The sequence below is a fragment of the Sciurus carolinensis genome, chromosome 3 (assembly GCF_902686445.1).
Source record: "Sciurus carolinensis chromosome 3, mSciCar1.2, whole genome shotgun sequence".
In the NCBI taxonomy this organism is placed as follows: domain Eukaryota; kingdom Metazoa; phylum Chordata; class Mammalia; order Rodentia; family Sciuridae; genus Sciurus; species Sciurus carolinensis.
In genome coordinates, this window is record NC_062215.1 from 40,361,535 (window position 1) to 40,382,971 (window position 21,437).

The following is a 21,437-nucleotide window of genomic DNA, read 5'->3' on the forward strand; positions in this document are numbered from 1 at the left end:
CTGCACCCTCGCTGAGCCTGCCAGAGACAGTCCTTCCCTGCCCTCTCCGCCCCCTCCCCCCACACTCCGTGGCAAGCAGACCCCCACCCTGCCCTGACAAGAGGCTGCACCTGAGCACCTGGCCACACCATGGTCCACACACCTTCCTCCCGCCCAAAGCCTGCAGCGACTGGCTCCCCTGGCTCTGGATCTCTCAGGTCACGCCTTCACTGTGGTTGTGGAGGAGCAGCTGGGCAGGGCTGGGGAAGGGCCTGGAAGCGCACGGAATGCCCGGGAATTGATGCTCAGCGAGAGGATTAGAGTCCCGTGTATTCTTTCCATGCCCATATGTTCCATGCTATTTGAAGGCGCCTGTTCCACTTTAAGTGCAGAGCGGGCCTGCTTATCAGAGAGAAAGAAAAGCAAGAGTGGGGTAAGGATTTCTCCTGGTTCTTTGTTGCTGAGTCCTGATAGCTTGGCTATATAGAACTCTCCTTTGTCTTTAAGTGAAAATGACAACTCCTCTGCAAACTCCTTCTTGTGACCAACAATGGTCACATGATGTCCATCTGTGAAAAAACAAGATCCGGAGGCAGGAAGGAATGCCTCAACCAATGAAACTGGGAGGCAGGACCATAGGAAATGCAGGGGAACCAGCCATTTCTGAGACTGCAGAGTATGCCCCAGGGTGCACAGATAAGAAATGGCCCGCTGGAGGGAGCCAAGCGCTCTCTGCTGGATAGGGAGGTTGCGGGGAAACAGGGAGGAGGCCAGAGGGATCCTTGTGGAACAGGACTAATCGGGGAGACTGGTGAGGACTCACGTTTAGATTCATATAAATTTACATAAGTATGTGCATCTTATATTACCTACCCCTGTCCCTTCCCAGAAACAAATGCTACATCAGTAGCAGTGAGAACACCTCATACAAGGATCCTGGTTCTAAACACCAGGCCCTAAGAAGAAGTACCAGTGCTCTTTGAATAATGACTGACTCTGGGGCTGGGCAGGGAACATGGAAAGTGCCACTGAGCACCTTGTAGTGTCAAAAAGGAAGTGCTCAAAACGCAAGGATGGCAGCACATCCCAGGACCCAGGAGCCCAACTAAAAGAACCCGGATGTAATGTGAAGAATAAAAGGGAGTGTTGTACTGAAACCCAAGCTAATGTAAATATGGGTCTATTACACATTAAACGATGATAAAGAAATGAGAGGGAAACAGTGAGTCTTCATTACAGAAGGCTTCCAAATGATACATGTAACTATTCTCCAGGAACCAGAGCTAACCCTCCCTGCCCACCATGGTGGGAGTGCGCTGAACTCTGACTAGAGCACAGGAAGGGGAAAATGGTGACTTTACAGCAGAGAGGCAACTTCAACCAAGTGATGATTCATGTCACTGGAAACATCACCTGATGTCACCTATATAACTCTGTGGTATTCTTTCCCCAAATCCATACTGTCAGCTCAGTTCAAGGAAAAACATCTCAAGCGCAGCTCGGTCGATGCTGTATAGGATACCTGCCCACTATTCCTTAGGACTGCCAAGGTCATGAACGAGGAAAGACTGAGAAACTGTCAAAAAGCAGAAGAGCCTGAGAAGACATGAAAACTCAATGCAATGCAGTGCCCTGGACTGGATCCTGAACCAAAAGAAGACATTCATGAGAAACCCAAAGCTTGGAGCATCATGGATAAAGTGCCAGTGGCAGTTTCTGAGCTTTGACAGCTGTATGGTAATCACAAAGGATGCTAACAACGAGGGAAACTGGGTGAGTATAGAGAACTCTATCTTTGAAGCTTTTCCGTGAAGCTAAAATTATTCCAAATTAAGTATAATAAAATGCTAAACATACGCCTTCCAAATGACCCTGCTATCCTACACTTCTAGGTATAACCCAAGAGAAATGAAAGAATACATCCACACAAACATGTACACAAATGTTCACAGCAGGTTTATTCATAAAATCCCAGAACCTGTAAACCAAATGTCCATCAACATAAATGGACAGATGCGGTGGCTGCCATCTGTAATCCGAGTGACTTGGAAGGCTGAGGCAGGAGAATGACAAGTTCAAGGCCAGCCTGGGAAACTTAGCAAGACCCTATCTCAAAGTTAAAAAATATAAGACTGGAGTTAGAGCATCCCAAGTTAAATCTCCTGTACTAAAAAAAAAAAAAAAAAAAAAAAAAAAAAAAAAAAAAGTAAATAAACTTTGGTATATACAGTGTATTACTTTTATCAATAAAAAGGAATAAAGGTGCTCAACATTGCTATATTTCAATTATGCTGAGTAGAAAAAGCCAAACAAAAAGAGTATACAGTATTCCATTTGTATAAAAACTACAGTGACAGGGAGTCACCCAAATTGGAGCGAGCAAGTCAGCCAGAAATGCAGTGGGGAGTTCCTGGAAATGGGAGAACTGGAGAATGGCTCTGCTCTGGTTTGGATAATATTTGACTGTGTCCCCCAAGATTCACATAGTGAAACTGAATCCCATTGGACAGCATTAAGAGATAGAAACTTAATCCAACTATGGTGTGTAGAGGTGGGGCCTTTGAAAAGTAATTAAGACTAGATAAGGTCATTAGGGTAAAGGTTCTGTGACCGAATCCTGGTGGCTTTATCAGAAGCAGGAGAGAAACCACAGAATACATACGTACTCTCCCTGTTTCTTTATATGTGATGCCCTGATCCATCTTGGGACTTAGCCAGCAACAAGGCCATCACCAAATATGGCCTCTCAATTGCACCCCCAAAACCATGAGTCAAAATAAATCTCTTTATAAACTTACCCAGCCTCAGGTGTTTACTTACAGTAATGAAAAAAGGCCTAAGGCAGGCCAAGAAAGGCTCTCTGCACTTTCCTGGCTAAATGGGGATCTATGCAGGTATGGGAGAGCCCCAAGAGAGCCCAGGGAAAAGTAAAAGCCAAGGGTGGTTTAAAAGGGGTCCCCAAAACACAAACAGATCACTAGAGGATGGAAATCATACAGGCTGGAAGTATTTGAATACAACTGCTGTAAATCATTGGCTGATCAGTAAGCAAGCTAGGAAGACACAGTTGGATTCCTAGGAATAAGAATTAAAACAACTGAGCAGGCACACTGCTGGCCATAGTAGGAGGAGAAATTCTGATGTTTAAATTCAGGTAAGTCACCAACCAACCTCAGAAAAATCACACAGAATCCAGAGTTGCAGCCACATATATAAAATTTCTAGTTTTCAACCAACACTTACTGGACATGGAAAGAAACAGGAAAATGTGACCCATATACAGGGAAAACAAGAGCCAATGGAAAATGACTTTGGGCCCAAGTATCAGAGTTAACAAAGACTTCAAAGCAAGTTCAAATTAAAGGAAAATAGAGTAACTACGAATCAACAAATATAAAATCTCAATAGTGAATTTTTTTGGGGGGGGGGTACTGGAAAACTCAGTGCAATGCAGTGCCCTGGACTGGATCCTGAACCAAAAGAAGACATTCATGGGAAACCTAAAGCTTGGAGTTTTACCACTGAACTACATCCCTAGCCCATTTTTCATTTTTTATTTTGAGATAGGGTCTCACTAAGTTGCTGAGGCTGGTCTTCAACTTGAGATCCTCCTGCCTCAGTCTCGCAAGTCACTGGGATTACAGGAACCACCACACCCAGCTGAAAAGTTGTTTTTAAAGTCAACCCAGCAATCCCTCTTTTGAGTACACAAACATTCCTTGATTTAGCATGGGGGTGACAGCCTGATAAGATAATAATAGGTTGAAAATATCCCAAGTCAAAATGTATTTAATGAGTCTAGCCTAGCCTCACCTATCTTAAACATGCCAAAACAGTTAGCCTACACTTTGACAAAAGAGTCCAACATAAAGCCTATTTCATCATAAAGTACTGAGTAGCTCACATAGGTCACTGAATTCTGTACTAAAATTGAAAAATAGAATAGTGGTGTAGACAGCTCTCACCTTCAAATAGCAGGAAAATCATAAGCAGAACCATCACAAGTCAGGGACCATCTGCATACCAAAAGGAAATGAAATCATTCCTCATAAGTCAGCTGCACCTCACATCTACCACAGTGTTTTTCACCATTGCCAAAATATGAAAACAATCTAGGTGTCCATCAGCCGTCATCAGTTAAGCGCTGGCATTAAGCACTGGTCAATTCCTATTGACTAACCAATAGAAATTAACCAATCTGAAGAGTAGAGAAAAATGTCTGAGGAAAAACAGATCAGAGATCTGTAAGACCAGGTGATCATCCCATCATGCACACAATGGGAGTCACAGGAGAAGAAACGGCAGACAAAATATTTGCAGAAATAATGGTTGAAAATGTCCCAATTTGATGAGAAACATTACCTTTATAAACATCATAAATTGAAGAATCTCAACAAACTCCAAGTAAGATAAACAGAGAGAACAACACCTAGATATACTAAATCAAATGCTGACTCCAGACACAGAAAGCCTGGAATGGGCAAGAGACAGCAGCTCATGCACAGAGGAGTTTGACAGCAACAGTGCAGAAACAGTCAACCAGTGTGCAGGGGAATGATATCAAGTGCTGAAAGGAAAATATAACCAACCAAGAGTCCCAAACCCAGCAAAACTGTCCTTCAGAAATGAAGGTGAAATGAAAATATTCCCAGATAAAAAAGAATTTGCTGGTAGTAGACAAGAAATAGAAGAAATACCAAAGAAACTCTTGGCTGAAAGGTAAGGACAGTGGATATCAACTCGGAGTCACAGGAAGAAATGATGGATAAATATTTTTAAATGTGTGCATTATCTTCTCTTCATTTCCTTAAAACACATAAACTAGTTTAACTATACAACTATACTGTTGGGTCAAATATATATAAATAAAATAACAGAAAGCAGGGAGGAGGAAGTGGAGATATATTTAAGTGAAATTGCTGTATTTTCCAAAATTAAGTCAGTGTACTACTCTGTTCTCTGTTACTATAATGAAATAGGTGAAAAGGAAAATAGTCTATTTAGCTTACAATTTTGGAGGCTGACAGCATGGTGTTGGTACTAACTCTGGCAAGTGCCCCCTGGCTGTCTCCTGATGGTGGATGGCATCGTGGTGGGAGCAGATGCAGGAAAGAGAGATCTCATGGTGAGACAGGAAACCGGAGGCAGGACAGAGCCAGTAATGACCTCTTGGTAGGCCCCTCCTCTTAAAAGTCCCATCATCTCCCAACTTCTCCATACTGAGGACCAAGATTCCAACGCATGAACTACCCACACTCAAACCATATCCAAACCACTGCAGTCAGCATTAACCTGAATTAGATTATGGTAAATTAAAGACACATGCTATAATCCTCAGAGCAAACACTAAAAAACACTTTTTTAAAATGGCTTAAGGGGCTGGGGAGATAGCTCAGTCGGTAGAGTGCTTGCCTTGTAAGCACAAGGCCCTGGGTTCGATCCCTAGCACCCCCAAAAAGAAAAATGGCTTAAAATTCAGAAATTAAAATCATACACTACAAAATATTTGCTCAACAACAAAGAAGGCATCTAAAAAAGAAAGGAACAAAAAGACATAAGACAATGTAAATAATGCCACTGAATTGTTCATTAAAATAGTTAAAATGTCAAATTTTATGTTTCCACAATAAAAAACTTTTTTTTTTTTTTGTTACCAGGGAATGAACCCAGGAGCACTCAACCACTGAGCCACATCCCCAGCCTGTTTTTCATTTTTTACTTTGAGACAGGATCTCGCTACGGTGCTGAGGGCCTCACTCACAATAGTAAACTTTTTCTAAGACAAGATATATAGAAAACAGCAATATGGCAGATGTGAAGTCAGTCCTATTAATAATTAAATGCAGACACACTGAGAAGTCTAAATCAAAATATGGAAGATTGTCTAAATTTTTTATCCTGGCATGGCATGATCAACACATGCTGTCACTCTAGAGTCAAACACAATAGGAGGAGAGGGACAATGACTCTCCATGCAAACAGCGACGTGTGCCCAGCTGGCTGGCCTGGCATCAGATAAATAGACCAGGACCAGGAATGATACCAGAAGCCAAAAGAGCAGCTCACAAGGATGGGAAGGTCAGTCTATAAGGACACACCAGTTACACATGTGCATTCACCTACAGCAGAGCCACAAAGCACAAGGCAAACTGACAGTGACGCAGTGATGCAGGAGGCTGAGGCAGGAGCACTGCAAATTCAGTACGATTCCTCAACTCCAGTTAGACTGAGATAGTCCTCCCGTTCACTGCTAGAATAAGACAGGAGATCATCCAGGCTGTATAAGACTTGAACAACACTGAGGCCAAGCCTGACCCAGCTGACAGAAAATGCTCCACTGAATTTGAGCAAGTCATCCCCAAAGCAGCAAGTCTAAGGAACTGTGGTCAGGGGTCACCTGGTAACCAATTTGAAAGTGAGCAGGTGTGTCAGTAAAACAAGCTATGCTACAGTCCCAGCAGAGCAGTTTTCTTCCTGATATGTTCCTGGGAACACAATCCCTGGCACGCAGTGGAGTTGATAAATACCATTTGTTTTCTTTCCTTTCCCAAATGTCTGCCATTTAGGTGCTCTGCGAAGGGAGCAGTGGGAAAATGTTAACATGCTTCCACCAATACTATCATTTTATTTCTCACAATTACCTCACACAGTTGGTTTTATGGATAGGGAAACAAGCTCAGAGAGGCTGAGTTACTGTCTCAGTGCCACAGAGTTAGGAAGGGAAGGAAGGATTTGAACTTGAATATTTTCCAAAGCACGATATTCGCTTCCCATGCCCCTACTCACTTCTGCCTACTGCGTCCCTGATCTAACAGGAAAGGAGTTTCAGACCTTCTGTGTAGGTAGCTAAGTTGATCATGGACACAGCCAAGAAGCACCATTCAGAATAGCAAACTCCCACTGCAAAGAAGCAAATACTGGAAAAATACTCCCACCTCACAGCTTCTTACTGAGAAGCCATTCTTTTTTCTTCAACCCAACCTCACCTTAGTGTATCCTCTCCGTTCCTAAGGTTGGTGGCTTGTTGATTCAAAACCCATGGAGGGAGGGCTAAGGATATAGCTCAGTGGTAGAGTGCTTCATGCCTGAGGCCATGAGGCTCCCAGTTTAATCCCCAGCACTGCAAAACAAAAACAAAAACAAAAGCCCACAGATGGAACCAAGTGCAATGGTGCACACCTTTAATCCCAGTGATGCAGGAGGCTGAGGCAGGAGCACTGCAAATTCAAGCCCAGCCTCAGCAACTTAGTGAGAGCCTATCTCAAAATTAAAAAAAAAAAAAAAAAAAAAAACAAGTTTTAATAAAGGGCTGGGAGTGTATTTTAGTGGTAGGGTGCTTGTCTATCATGTGCAAGGTGCTGGGTTCAATCCCCAGTACTAAAAAAAAAAAATCCATTAATGAATACTAAAATTAGTAGGCAAGTTTTAAGAAGAGTAAGATATTTGCATAGTCTCAGAGTATCAACCCACAAATGGAAAAGTAGTAGCTCCATAATGGAGAAACCCAGCAAATAACTTAACCTTAGAAAGGTTAAGGTTACAAGTGATCAAGATGTCAAAAGGTCAAGAAACATATCAGATCCTCTGATATGAGGCACTGAGAAGAGCGCATCTCTTCTGTGGTATTCCTGCCAAAAATGCAAAATCTTGTTCTATTGAAACATCAGGCACACGCCAGTTAAGGGACATTCTATAAAACATCTGACTTCAAAAGTGTCTAGGTCATCAGGTGTGATTGTGGTACACACCTGTAATCCCAGTGACTCAGGAGGTTGAAGTAGGAGAATCAAACCTCTCACTGAGTTGCCAGCCTCAGCAACTCAGTGAGAAACTCAACAACTTAACAAGACCCTATTTCAAAACAAAAATTTAAAAAGGGCTGGGGATGTAGCTCAGTAATAAAGCACCCTGGGTTCAATCCCCAGTACCAACAACAATAACAAACAAATGTCAAGGTCATGAAAGATGATATGTCGGAGGACAAGGAGATATGACAACTCACTGTAGCATGAAGTCCAGGGAACAGGAAAAGGACATTAGGAGGAACCTGATGAAACTGAAGCAAGTACAGTACAGTAGACTGCCTCATGACATGATGGAAATGTGGAGGAAGAAGCAGGAAGTTGAGAAAGCCAAACTTGCTTTTGTAACAATTTGCTTCCTGAGAACTCTGTTTCAAGAAAGGCATTAATCCCTCTTAGTTACCTAATGACCTCATACATTTCTGTCAGTTTTCTGTTACTATAATAAAATATCTGAGATAATCAACAGATAGAAAAGGTTTATTTTGATTCACAGTTTTGGAGGTTCCAGTTCATGATCAGTTGCCCTGTTGTTTTGGACTGTGGCAAGGCAGCACATTATGGCAGGAGTGTGTGGTGGAACAAAACTACTCATCTTGCCAGGGAGCAAAAGGAGCAAGGAGGAGTCTGGGCCCCAATCCCGTTCAAGGACACCCCCCCCATTACCTTTAGACTTCCCCCAGGCCTCACCTCTTAAAGGTTTTACCACCTCCCAACAGTGCGCACTAAGAACCAAGCCTTTAACACATGAACCTTTGGGGGTCATTCAAGATACAAACTACAGCAAATCCCACCTGCTAATATCACAATGACAATCCAATTTTAGCAAGAGTTTCAGAGGGGTGAAATCATATTCAAATAATAGCAGTGATTGCCTAAGACTCTGAATCAATGCCCCAGATCACCTGTTCTTAGAACCTCCAAGGTGAGTCATATCTCTAGACTAGGGAATGGAGGGTCAGTATCTCATATGTAATAACAGGAATTCAAGGGAAGTCTCCAGACCTGGATTTTTTTTTTTTTTTTTTGAACCCAGGGGTGTTCTTATTACTGCTATATCTACAGCCCTTTTTATTTTCTATTTTGAGACAGGGTCTTGCTGTGTTCAACACTCCTGCCTTAGCCTCCTGGGTTGCTGGGATTACAGGCGAGTGACACCAGGCCTCCTCTGGGCCCACTCCTACAGTAAGTTTTATTATATACTGGAAATTTACACCATTCCTTTTATCCTATGAAATTGATGCAGAGCTCATTTATGTCAGATCCCTACTTAGCCAAATGGACTCAGCCACGAGACTGGCAGACAATTGGCAAGAACCTTATTTGAACACAAGGACAGTGTTCCCAAGGACACTAGAAAAATAGATTCACACCCAGAGATGCAGGAACAGTGGGCAGTCACCTCTTCCCTGCATTCACCCTTGAGTCCCACAGGCCAGGTGGGGGGTCTCTTCCAACTCCAATTAGATGCTCCAAACACAGATCTTCCAGTGTGTGGGCTGCCACTTTTATGCAGGTCTGTTTCATCTGGTACCTCCTCTCAAATGGAAAACCTTTCAACATTTGTAGGGGTCAATCACTTCCCAAAGTTGGATAAAATGCTAGGCACACATGGCTATAAATATTCCATGACTTTCCTTCACCATCAACTCTACAACTAACCTGAGAAGACTGTCCAAGATCACTGCAATGGCTTCAGCCCTGAGAACTGACCACTCACTGGTATCATTTGAATCATGATATGGTCACATGTCATATAACAACATTTCAGTCAATGCCGGTCAACATATACAACAGTAGTCCTGTAGGATTACACCACCTAGTGACATTGTAGCTGTTTGAGTTTGCATGAGAACACTCTGTCATATTCATACAACAAAGTTGCCTAACAACACATCTTAGCTCTTATCTGATCATTAAGGGATACATTACAGTATTTCCTATACTGAGCGCAACTAAATATTAGCTGTTTTATTTTACCAATAAAACCATGTAGGCAACAGTTTACAAAAATACATTATTTATTGTATTTCAATGTTCTGGCCTTATGCAGAGACCTAGTCACATTAAACTTAGTCTTCAAGTTAAATATAAATTAAATGAACACAAAAAAATTATAAACAGATCAGGAAAACTGCTATAAAATCCAATCGATGAATCCCCATGAAAACTGTATGGTGGGACTATGAAGTTGCCTTAGATGGCCAGACTCTGAAAACTGTCATCTGTAGCCACAGGTACATGCTGAGAGCAGCAACAAGGGAAAGTGACAGAGAATAAAGCCATGACAGGTCTCACCATCCCCAGAGAGTCGAGCAAGTCAAGTGGCAATTAGACACTTCACAAAGCCTCATCTTTGTACAGAGACCAGGGGCTCCATTGAAGCCAGTTGCTCCACAGGCAGCCCCAGGGGAATGTGCCCATTAGATGAGCAACAATAACCTCAGAATACAAACCTCAGTGAATCCAGAGATAAGGAAAACATTCGCTTCACCCCCAAAGCCCTTTGAGGGCTCTAACTCAAAAGCAGAATACCAAAAATGACTACCGATTGGCCTATGTGTTGACTATTCAAAAACAGAGCAAAATGTACACTCACACACGAATCCCAGGAAATCTTGTTGCATTTCAAAATGGAAAGGTGCACTGCTAACCCCCCAGAGACGACACGTTATTGCAGCTGAAATACCAGAGCCAGGCCTGGCACCACATTTCTCCTGCCAGTTCTGAGATCTTGATCCTTGAAAAGCATGAGATACGAGTCCTCCTAACAGTGTCCCTTGTGGGCACACAGTACAGATGGTCCCGTTGTCCACAGGTCTCCACTGCCTTCTTCAGGGGGGACGACTCAACAGCTATGGGATGGTGCTAAGAATCATGCCAGAGTCCCAAATAGAGGGTAGAGCCCCCAGCAGTTTCCATTCCCTGACAGGACACGGCTCCATCACAGCAGTTTAGAAACTCAACAGTAGTCCCTCCTGTCAGGAGCTGGAGGACAGTCCATGCACTGGCACGACCATTTTCTAGAAGGAGAACATGGAGACCAACTCCCATGAGGGTTAGTTACGAGACTCTGAGGCCGTGGGGCTGCGGACCGTGGACATGAGGTGTGACTTGTATGTTTTGCTCAAGCCTGTCATCCAGAATTTCAGCAGCTTGACGTTGTCCTCCTCAGAGGCACCAAGGACACTCAGGAGCTTCTGTGTGTCCTCCTTGGGGCGACTGTCCACCTTGGTGAATTTAAAGAGGACTTTAACTTTGCTGTAGAAAACAAAAAGCAAATACTCAGACTCGCAGCTCAAGTACCAGAGCTCTGTTCATGGGGCCTATACAGCTTCAAGACCAACAAGAACCTTGTAGGTCCAGCTGGATTCCCATGCTTGGAGGAGACAGCTCAGCAAAGCAGCAGCACACACCTGCACACATTGCTTGTTTCAGGTCTTAACCTGCACACTCAGGGTCCCAAACCCAGAGGAGTAGCAAAAAGAAAGCCAGACAGTGGTGCACTCCTATAGTCCCAGCTACTCGGGAGACCAAGGCAGGAGGACTGCCACAACCTGGGAGTTCGGGGCCAGCCTGGGCAACATGGCAAGAACTGGCCTTGTCTATAATCCCAGTAGAGGCTGAGGCAGGAGGATCATGAGTTCAATGCCAATCTTAGCAATTTAGCAAGGCACTTAGCAACTCAGCAAGATCCTGTCTCTAAATAAAATACAGAAAAGGGCTGAGGATGTGGCTCAGTGGTTAAGTACCCCTGGGTTCAATCCCCAGTCAAAAAAAAAAAAATGCCTTTGAACTTCTAACCCACATGTTTTTCTAGGTGGCCAACCAGAGTGTTGGTTTCTATAAAATGTTTAAAGTACAATGTCCATTGCTTCTAAGGATTTTTCTTTGGGCAGACTAACTTAAAGTGTTAACTAGACTTGTTTGATACCTTGGCTTTTATGAGTAACCTAAGTTAAAAATGGGTAAATTCATTTTAACATAAGTGGAAATAATCTTCATAAATCTGTTTGTTAGAGGAGACATCTGATTAATTTACAAATTTAAATACTAAAACATCAACTAAGTATAAATTCAAATACTCTTGGCTTCTTGACTTCCATATGGTAACATATATTTGGGTCTATTAAATGTGTTTTTACAAATTGATAAATTTTAAAAAAAAAGGTTAAGATTGCTTGTTTCAGGTCTTAACCTAAAAGCAAGGTTGCAAAGAGTTAAAATTCTAACAGGTGTTAATTCTATATGCATACAAAAAGTTTCAGCCATATTTTGATTAAAGTAATATAAAAAGAGTAAAGTATTTCATCTTATTAAAAAGGAGTAAGATTTGTCCCAGCAGCTTAGGAGGCTGGGGCAGGAGGATCGTGAATTCAAAGCCAGCCTCAGCAAAAGTGAGGCACTAAGTAACTAAGTGAGACCCTGTCCCTAAATAAAATACAAAATAGGGTTGGGGATATGGCTCAGTGGTCAAGTGCCCAAGTTGAATCCCCAGTACCCCCAAAAAATAAAATAAAATAAGAGTCAAGGCAAGAGGAAACACAGTAACTTTTTTTTTTTTAAAAGAGGGGAACAGGCTGGGTAGATGTAGCTTAGAGGCAGCAGCACTTGCCTAGCATGTAGGAGGCCCTGAGTTTCATCCCCAGCACTGCAACAAGACACACACACACACACATACACACACACACACACACACACACACACACACACACACGTGATGATCAGATTTTGAAATTAAGCACCAAAATAGAGAACTTCATTTAAGAATCTCTCTGCATGCTTAGAATCCCTCTTTAACCCTCAACAGCTCTTGGGAGTGAGGAGTTACCTCGCAAAGAAGTGGGGCCCAGGGCAGGAAACACCAGGTCACAACTTCCAAGATTACCGAGTTCAAGAGTGGCAGGGCTATGTCTGAGCACCTGTAGACTTAACATCTACACAGTGGTGACAGCCTGGCCTCCTTTTGGAAACAGCACCTACTTTTCCTCAGCAGAATTCACTACCCACCCACCATGGTCAGGAAGCCTTCATGGCTGTCACAGCCAAGGCCAGGTGCTTACTTCATCCACTCCTCCTTAAGGCAGACGAGGCACTGGTCCACTACATCCACAGACAGGTTCTGGTTGGTCAGAGCTGCTTCGATCTTATTCAGGATGGTGGGACCAACTGAGGGTAGAGGCAGAGGAGGCATCAGCACTTTGATGAGGGACAAGCTTGGCCCCACCCCTCTGACAGAAGGCAGCCCCAGCAGTAGCACCCACCTCGGTCAGCAGCCACAGGGCTCCCACTAGTCACCACAAACTCATACTTGCTGAGGGACTGGTCGTCCTCGCACCCGAGTGGGTGCAGTGTGGAGCGCATGGCTGTGTGCACCTCCACGATGACTGCGAACTCTGTGGCAATGCAAAACACACTGCCTAGGAAGTGCTGCTTGTTTCTCTCCCTCAGCAAGCCCGCCCCCTCCCGCTACTCCATCTTATCTCAGATCCACCAGGAATGCATGGCCAGGAGAAAAGATCCTAGATCAATCAAAACCTTTTAAGAACAGAGTTAAGGGTTAAGTTTTGCTTGTTTAAACTCATAATCTTTTTTATATTATATAATCATAAATTATTTCCATTAGTTCACTTCATACTAAGGAGTTCTATGAGGTAGTTCCAGTATTTCCCCATTGCAAGGGAAACTCAAAAGTTCAGAAACTGGTCCAAGGTCACACAGTTAACAGTGGCAAAGAATTTCAAGCTCATCTCTGAAGGTGAAGCTTGTGCTGTCCCCTAGGGGCTTGGGACTTGCCAGGAGTCTGCTTCGGGCTATGGAGCAATTGCTTTGTGCCAGGCCTCTTCCATTCAGCCTGCAGGCACAGCAACTGCTTCTCAGACATGCTGAGAAGTCACTGACTTGTCCACAGGGCCAGGATTTGCCCCAAGCTGACTCCTGCACATCCCCCAGCCAAGGACAACGGAGGATGACCAGCTTCCTGGTTCTCTGCTCAGCAGTGAGGGCAGGGAAGCTAAGAGAGCCCAGGTGCACTCATGATTGGCAAGGAGGATTTCAGCAAGGGAGGACACAACTGGAGAGGACAGGAAACATGACACCACAGTAAGAGAGAAGGCAGTGGCAGGACTCAGACCCCAGAAGGCCCGCTGAATCCCACGGGCACCAACTTGCCAGGATGACTACCCCTGGCTTCCTGGCTCTGTTGTCCCTCCACCCCAAGGTCTGGGACCTGCTTCCAATCGAGAACCATAACCTAGGAGAGCCGCCCCCACTACTGGGTCATCCGATACACCCTCAACCACTTCAAAGACAGAAAACAGAAGCTCAAGGTCACTGGGAAAGCTGGTCCTATACATGGATCCCCGCCTCAGAGGAAAGCAGGCAACATCCTCAAATACATGACTGAGATTCAGTTCTATCTTCAGGCCAAGGTATTGGAGCAACCCAGGACTAAAGGAAGGGATGGGCCCCAAGTACCTGAAGCCAGCACATGGGAAGGGATCTGCACATTCGGGCTGAGCCCCAGGAAGTTGCACCGATAAGCTTCCTCGTACTGGCTGCTATATGGGATGATGCGTACACAGCCCACAGGCAGCATGGTCTGCAAAGACAACATAACTCAGAACCCTCACAGCCAGGATCCCCACCACCCCACTTGTCTCCACTACCCAAACCCCACAGGCCCTCTGCAGTCAAAGTTTCACTACCCAGGGTGTCCCTTGGGCCCTTAGCCCACAGGGTGTCTCCCACAAGGCTCCTAACCCCTATCCTGGCCATTATCATATCCTGGCTTGTGTAGCTTCTTGCTCTGTGGTATGAATGCTTAGGACACTCAGCCTTCTGGAATGTGTGTTTCTTCTCCCATCCCTTTCTGAGATGGGGTCATATTCATTTCTGCACCCTCAGCCCAGGTGGTCAGTAGGCATGCACACTGCCTAAGGATACACTTGTGTGCATACCCAACCTGCTCTGCTCACAGAAAACACCTGTGCAGAGGTGGTATGTTGGCAGCATGGTGCTAGCCAGGTCCCCATTGCTTCTTAGAGGGATCAGGGGTTGGAAGGGGTAGAGATGATAACTATCAATCTATTGGGACAGCCCAGACTCCTCGCACTGGAAATAAAAATGTCAATATCTGCCGTTTTTAATAGAAAACAGAAAACGCTGGTCTTAGATTTAGGCATGGATGACTCCCAAGGCTTTACACTGAGCAAATGATACATGGTGACATTGACGCCTGAAGTCAGACCCAAGGCCAATATGGCCCTATTACACATCATATAAAAATAAATAAATAAATAAAAATTAAAAAAAGATGTTCTTACCCGAAGAACTTCAAATGCTGACTGGACCAGGTCCACATCTCTGCTTTTCCAGATCACCTGGTTCCCCATGAGAACGTGCCAGGCCAACATGCGAAAATAGGGAGCACCTAGGACCTGAAACACATCATGCAATACTTTCTGCACATTAACAGAAGTAATCTCTCTCTTCTTCATATGAGCGTTACTTTCTTCATTTGTTTACAAACTTTCTCTGCATAGCAAAGGAGGATGGGGTCAGAGGAGAGAAAGCTACTTCTCTTCTCAGGGAGGCTGGGTAACCTGTCTAAGGGACTGGGGAGAGGGGAAGCCCCACCTTTGCACCTAAAAGTAAGATTCCAAAGCTCTTGCACCTTAAGATATTTCCCTCAATTTTATTTTTAAATATTTGAAGCAAAAGGTGTGAACTTTTTGCAACAGTTTCCTTTCCTACATAGGCACACTTTTTACTTTGCTGAGCCACTTGGAAATGTGTCACAGGCACTATGACACATCAGTACCCAGGAAAACCCAGGGCTTCATTCACCTACACAACCCAGATGACACTACACCCAGGAGCACCCAATGGTCAGCCACAGCATGAGATCAGCTTCCTAACCATATTCTTTATAGTTGTGATTCTTTTGATCTAGAAGCCAATAGAAGATGAAGATTGTTTTTGATTGTCCTGTCTTTATTCTTTAATCCAAAACAATCCCTCTCCCATCCCACTTTTATCAACTACCATAATATGGACTTTTTAGAAGAAGCCAGTCAGTTGTTTTAAGGCTTCTGAGAAGACAAACATGACTTCAAAACAAAACAAAAAAAGAGTCTACCATGGGCTGAGGTTGTGGCTGAGGTAGAGCACTTGCCTAGCAAGTGTGAGGCACTGGATTCAATTCTCAGCACCACATATAAACAAAATAAAGGTCCATTAACAACTAAAAAAATTTTTAAGAAAGAGTCTACAATAAAACAAGCCCCTATAGCTTCAGAGTACTCCCACCTCCAGTGGAATTCAAGATTCCTTCCTTTAATCCAAGTAAACAATCAACAGCAGTAACTCCTGCCAAATACAGAGTGGGGGATGTGGGAGAGAAGAATGGACATTTTTCACTCAGAAGCCCCAGGGGGCATCTGCCATTAAATCACTTTTTATTCCATATTCCAAAACAGAAAGAACTCTCTTCTGGTAAGATTGATGCTCATTACAAAAATACAGAAATACATATAAAGGTGACAACCTGCCCTCCTAACCAAACAATATTCCCCTCATCTTAATAATCTTGTGTGTTACTGTTTTGTGTTCGGTGTCACATACACGTAACCTGATCCATACTGAATTTACTGCTTTCTTGGACTTCACTACATTCTAATTGTTTGAACACATCATAAGTATCATAGTGGTATATTCACGTTAGTTCCAATTTTTTCTAAGAATGACCATCATTTCGGGCTGGGGATATAGCTCAGTTGGTAGAGTGCTTGCCTCACAAGCACAAGGCCCTGGGTTCAATCCCCAGCACCGCAAAAAAAAAAAAAAAAAAAAAAGAATGACCATCATTTCAAGCTTCAAAGAGTCTAGGCTTCATATAAACCAATAATAGTGCTGGTCAATCCCTTTAGAAGATTCTAGAATGACAAGATTGGAGAACCATGGGAAACCAATCACCTAGGTCTTTGTCTGTAGACAGATGCCTACAGTGACACTAAAGCAAGCATTGGTCCTGTGACTAGTATATCCCAATGCCCACTGGGCCTTCAGTCACCCACCAAGAAGGTTCCTGGTCACCCCTGCTAAGCAGGAAAGCCAGACCCAGAGGACAGATTATACTGGACAGAGAAGACTGGGCTCTTCTCCTGAGTCTCTGACTAGAACTCTAACATCTACTGCTTACTTGTCTCATGTGCCGAAGAGACTTGAACACTGACAGCTTTCGGGACTGCCAGCTCCCACAGTCTGAGAGTAAGGATGAATCTGTCGGGCATTTGGTCAGGTCCTGCCCTTCCGCACCTTCTGGAAGCACAGGGGCTTTCTCCTCCTCTTCAGCCCCAGAGTTGTCCCAGCTTTCTGACTCCTCTTCTAAGTCTACAGAACAGATGACAAAGGACAGTTACAAAACACTGCCTTGCTCTGTGATATTTCAGTCCAGGCATCTCCTGGCCACACCACCAAGCTGTCTGTACAGTTATTGTCTGGGAGGGTTGGGAGGATAGGAAGGACTCAGTCCTTCTAGTCCTTACTAGGCCCAGGGTCACAACAAGTTTTAGGAGCACTTACTGAAAGAAACTGATCTGCTCCCCATCAGTAGGAAAAAAATCAAACCAATGATAAAAATGCTGACAGGGCTTTTTCACTGAGCATGTCCTCTGCCAGTGATTTTTCTAAGGGCTCCACACATTACACTCAGTCCTTCCAACCATCTGAGGTCAGCACTACCGTTCCTGCTTCACAGATGATGACAGAAATAGGCCCTTAAACCAATCCTCATGGCAGCCCACACAAACGAGCGGTGAGACTCAAAGAGAAAAGGGCTTATGAGTAGTAGAACCAGGATTTGAAGCCAGGTCTAACTCCAAAGTGTGCCCAGACCATGCTCAGCCCCTTTGTGACTCAATATAGTCCAAACCATGACAGAGCCCTGCATGCCTGACAGGCTCTCCTAAAAGATTCAGAAGACCTGACTTCTTTTTGCTAATATATCTTTCCAAGAAACAACCTTTCTTGTATGCACTAGCCTGCAAGTCTGTGATCTACAGTAGTAACAAACAGTTCTAAGACCAAGCAATCTACAGGGTTGTAAAGGTCACTGCAAGGTTCTGTCTTTCTGAGCATATTCTGCTCTCATGGAGACCTCTCTCCACTTGGGACAGTTCACTGGATCCAAGTGTGTGCAGATCCAGTGAGTGACTACTGGGGAAACCTCCAAAGAGCTCCAGCAATTTAGAAGGCTCATTGTTTGCAAACTGATGCAGAAGAAGAATCATTAGTAACACACCATGTGGAACACACAAGTCCATTCTCCCACCCCAAGGTTGTGGGGAACGGTGGACCCAGAACACCAGAACTCAAACCAGCCCTGTCAGAGAGCTCAGTCAGGATCCAGATCTGTGATCCTGAGCTGGGGCACACTACAACGGATCCTTAGGAAGTCAGACACACAGGACCCTGAGCATGAAGATTCAAATCAGGAACCTGGGGAAGGTCAGACACCTGGGAGGTTAGGAAAAACTTGGGTCCAACTGAAACAACACTTGGTTCTGAGCAAGGAATAAAACACTTGGCTATCATAAAATAGGGGGGAGAAAACAACCAGTCAATAATTCTCTACAGGCAGCCCTCACTGTGGACTTTTAATCTACCTGGGGAACAGATTCTTTCAAGACACCATCAAGGAAAAGGAGACAGAAAATCACAACAAAACACCAAGATCAAGTGCTGGCTTTGAGGAAGGCTCATCTGGCTTCTTCAGAGTCGAGTCTCCCTTACCAGCTCCTCCCGCCAGATGGCCAGGAGCCAGTGGCTGCCACAGCCATCATCAGTAAAGGGCCCAGGCAGCAGCACCCAGCCTCACCAGCAAGCTTCTCCATCTGGACCAAGGTGTCCTCTGTTGGTGCACCCTCCAGGAGTTTCTCAGTCAGCCGGCTGCCACATGCTTTCAGAAGCCTAGAAAACACAGTGCCAGCTAAAACACAGGCACTCTTGCTAAAGAAAACATCGGAACCAAAGTTCATTGAGTCCCTTGATCCAATTACCTGTTCACAGAAAACATGGGTCTAAAAGCCTGGTGGGTGGTGCATGCCTGTAGTCCCAGAGACTTGGGACTCTGAGGTGCGAGGATCACTTCAGCCCAGGAACTGGAGACTGGCCTGGGCAACAAAGGGAGACCCCTTTGTTCAAAAAATGAAAAAAAATCATGCTGGATGCTACTGCAAGGACATGCTTGGCCCTATCCAGAATACGCAGGCCATTCTGCAAGACATGACCGACTGAGGTCCTTCTTCAAAGGGCACAAGAGCCAGGTGTAGTGGCATAAGTTCAAGGCCAGCCAACAACTTAGTGAAGCACTAAGCAACTCAGCAAGACCCTGTCTCTAGATAATTTTTTTTTTTTTTTTTAAAGTGGGGGCTGGAGATGTGGCTCAGTGGTTAAGCACCTCTGGGTTCAATCTCTGATACAAAAAAAAAAAGTTTGAGGTCAACCTCAGCAACTTAGCAAAATAAAAAATAAAAATAAAAAAATAAAAAGAGATGGACGGATAATTAATTAAGGGCATGGGAAAACGTGAGGGATGGGTGCTGATCAGAGGAATCCTTTGTTCTGATCCTAACTCAAAAGTCACCTCTGAGGCACAAGGGAACACCGAACATGGATTATACACTGGATGATACCAAGAAATCAGTCAATATTGTTGGATAGGATATTGGTATTGTGGTTATATTTATAGTTGAAACAACATAACTTTCTTGCTTTAAAAAATAATCTGAAAAATAAAAGTGAAGGGATAGAATAAAAATGCTGATAACTGCTAAAGTCAAATAGCTGAGGGGGTAAGTTAACTGCATTATTTCCTTTACTTTAATAGTAAGAGGAAGATAAAAGATTCTAACTGTTCTCACCACAAACAAAAAGGTAATGCATATCTCAAGTCTGATTTAGTCATTATACAATGGACATCCATCACTGAACGACAGAGATATGTTCTTGAGCAATGCATCATTAGGTGATTTCATCATTACGTGAACACCATAAAATGTGCCTATACAAACCAAAGCAGCTATGATGTCAACAGGTGACAATCTATGGGAGCACTGTTTTATGTCCACTGCTGACTAAAATGTCTTTATGTGGCATATAATTCTGTATCAAACATAATGCCATAAATATATATAATTTTTACTTGTCAATTAAAATATTTTTTTAAATACAGGAAGGACTTATGTCAGATGGGTGGACAGATACTTTTTAGTTTGCAGGACCGTGGGAGCTGCACCCCAAGAGCCTCATCCACACCAGGACAAGATTTACACAAGGAGACCCAAGGCTTCAACTTCAAGCTCATCCTGAACTGGAATAAGTACTGATGGTGGGTGTCTTTGAAAGGAGTGGAACAGATACAAGATACAATGGAAGGAATAGATACAACCTGTGGCCAGGGAATAGTCTAGTGGTTTTCCAATATGTCCACAAAACTTACTGACACTCCTTCCTTCAAGTGCTAGAGGTTAATCCCTCCCCTTGACTGGTCTGGGTTTAATGACAGGGCATACATCTAACCAACAGTGAGTGCCAGAAGGGGCAGTGCGTACCTGCTAAGCCCAGGCCAGATAGCCTTGCAGATCCCACCCCACTGTCCTGTACCAGTCCCTCTGAGGGCACCAGTTGCACGTCCACATGGAGAGGAGCTGAGGCCCCCTGCCCACAGCCACCACACACACACTGCCCCTCCAGGGACACTTTGGAAGTGGCCCCTCCCAACAGGTCTCAACTAACTAACTGTAGCTCTAGCCAAGATGATCTGGGTCAGAAGCACCCAGCTAAGTCACTTCTAAATTCTTGACCCACAGGAGCCATGTAAGATAAAAGTTTTTTGGTTTTTTTCATTTTTACTTTTTGGTACTGGGAATTGAACCCAGGGGCTTTTACCACTGAGTTACACCCTGAGTCCTTTATTTTGAGACAGGGTCTGGAAGTTGCTTAGGGCCTCGCTAAGTTGCTGAGGCTAATCTTGAACCTGTGTCCTCCTGCTTCAGCCTCCAGAGTTACTGGGATTACATGCATGTGCCATGGCTTATAACGTTTTTTAAAGGGAGGGGATCACTAATTTTTTAATAGAAATTTTTTTTTGTATTATTGAGAAGTGACGTTCACCTAAATGTGTTTTCTACACACTATGGGGGAGAGGACCAGAGAATAAGGGCTCCACCAGTCCCATGCACAACTCTATCAGAAGGTTGCTATGCAAACTCAGCCAGGATTGCTCTCCCCAATTCACAGATCATCTAAATAATGGTGACTTCTCCTACTCTAACATCTGCCAAAAACCCCTCAACTCTACATTACCAGGCAAAGGAAGTGTGAAGACATGCCCACAGGTTGTCATCGCTGGTCAAGGAAGTCAGTGAGCGGGCAGCATTGCCATTCCTTTGGTGCAGGAAGGGCGTAAATGCTGTGTTCATCCTCTGGGCTCGCTGTGGGCACCCAAACTGCTCTGCCTCAAACACCTGGAACATGAAGGGACAGGATGGCCTCTTTAATAACCAGTCAGCAGCCAGAACCAGCTTGTTCACAGTAGCAGCTACCAGTCTTTCTCTCAGACCAACCCACTCTGCCCTCCTGGCAGAGCCCAGA

General features: G+C 44.2%; 1 protein-coding gene across 10 annotated transcripts in view; it reads right to left on the minus strand.

Annotated features, from left to right (window-relative positions):
* Flcn (folliculin) overlaps nt 1–21,437 on the minus strand; it is a 31,768-nt gene that overhangs the window by 564 nt on the left and 9,767 nt on the right. For 5 of the 10 annotated variants that reach the window (XM_047543206.1, XM_047543203.1, XM_047543205.1 and 2 more), the window contains 8 exons: nt 21,150–21,310; nt 18,661–18,791; nt 16,984–17,174; nt 15,107–15,220; nt 14,259–14,382; nt 13,046–13,177; nt 12,845–12,950; nt 9,785–11,042 (listed from right to left, as the gene is read on the minus strand). In XM_047543206.1, the coding sequence (XP_047399162.1) occupies nt 10,841–11,042; nt 12,845–12,950; nt 13,046–13,177; nt 14,259–14,382; nt 15,107–15,220; nt 16,984–17,174; nt 18,661–18,791; nt 21,150–21,310 (1,161 nt within the window). In that variant the 3' untranslated portion in view covers nt 9,785–10,840. Of the gene's footprint in view, nt 1–142; nt 379–7,071; nt 7,100–9,784; nt 11,043–12,844; nt 12,951–13,045; nt 13,178–14,258; nt 14,383–15,106; nt 15,221–16,983; nt 17,175–18,660; nt 18,792–21,149; nt 21,311–21,437 lie in introns of those variants that run through there. The other 5 variants (XR_007107617.1, XR_007107616.1, XM_047543209.1 and 2 more) reach the window with 4 other exon arrangements.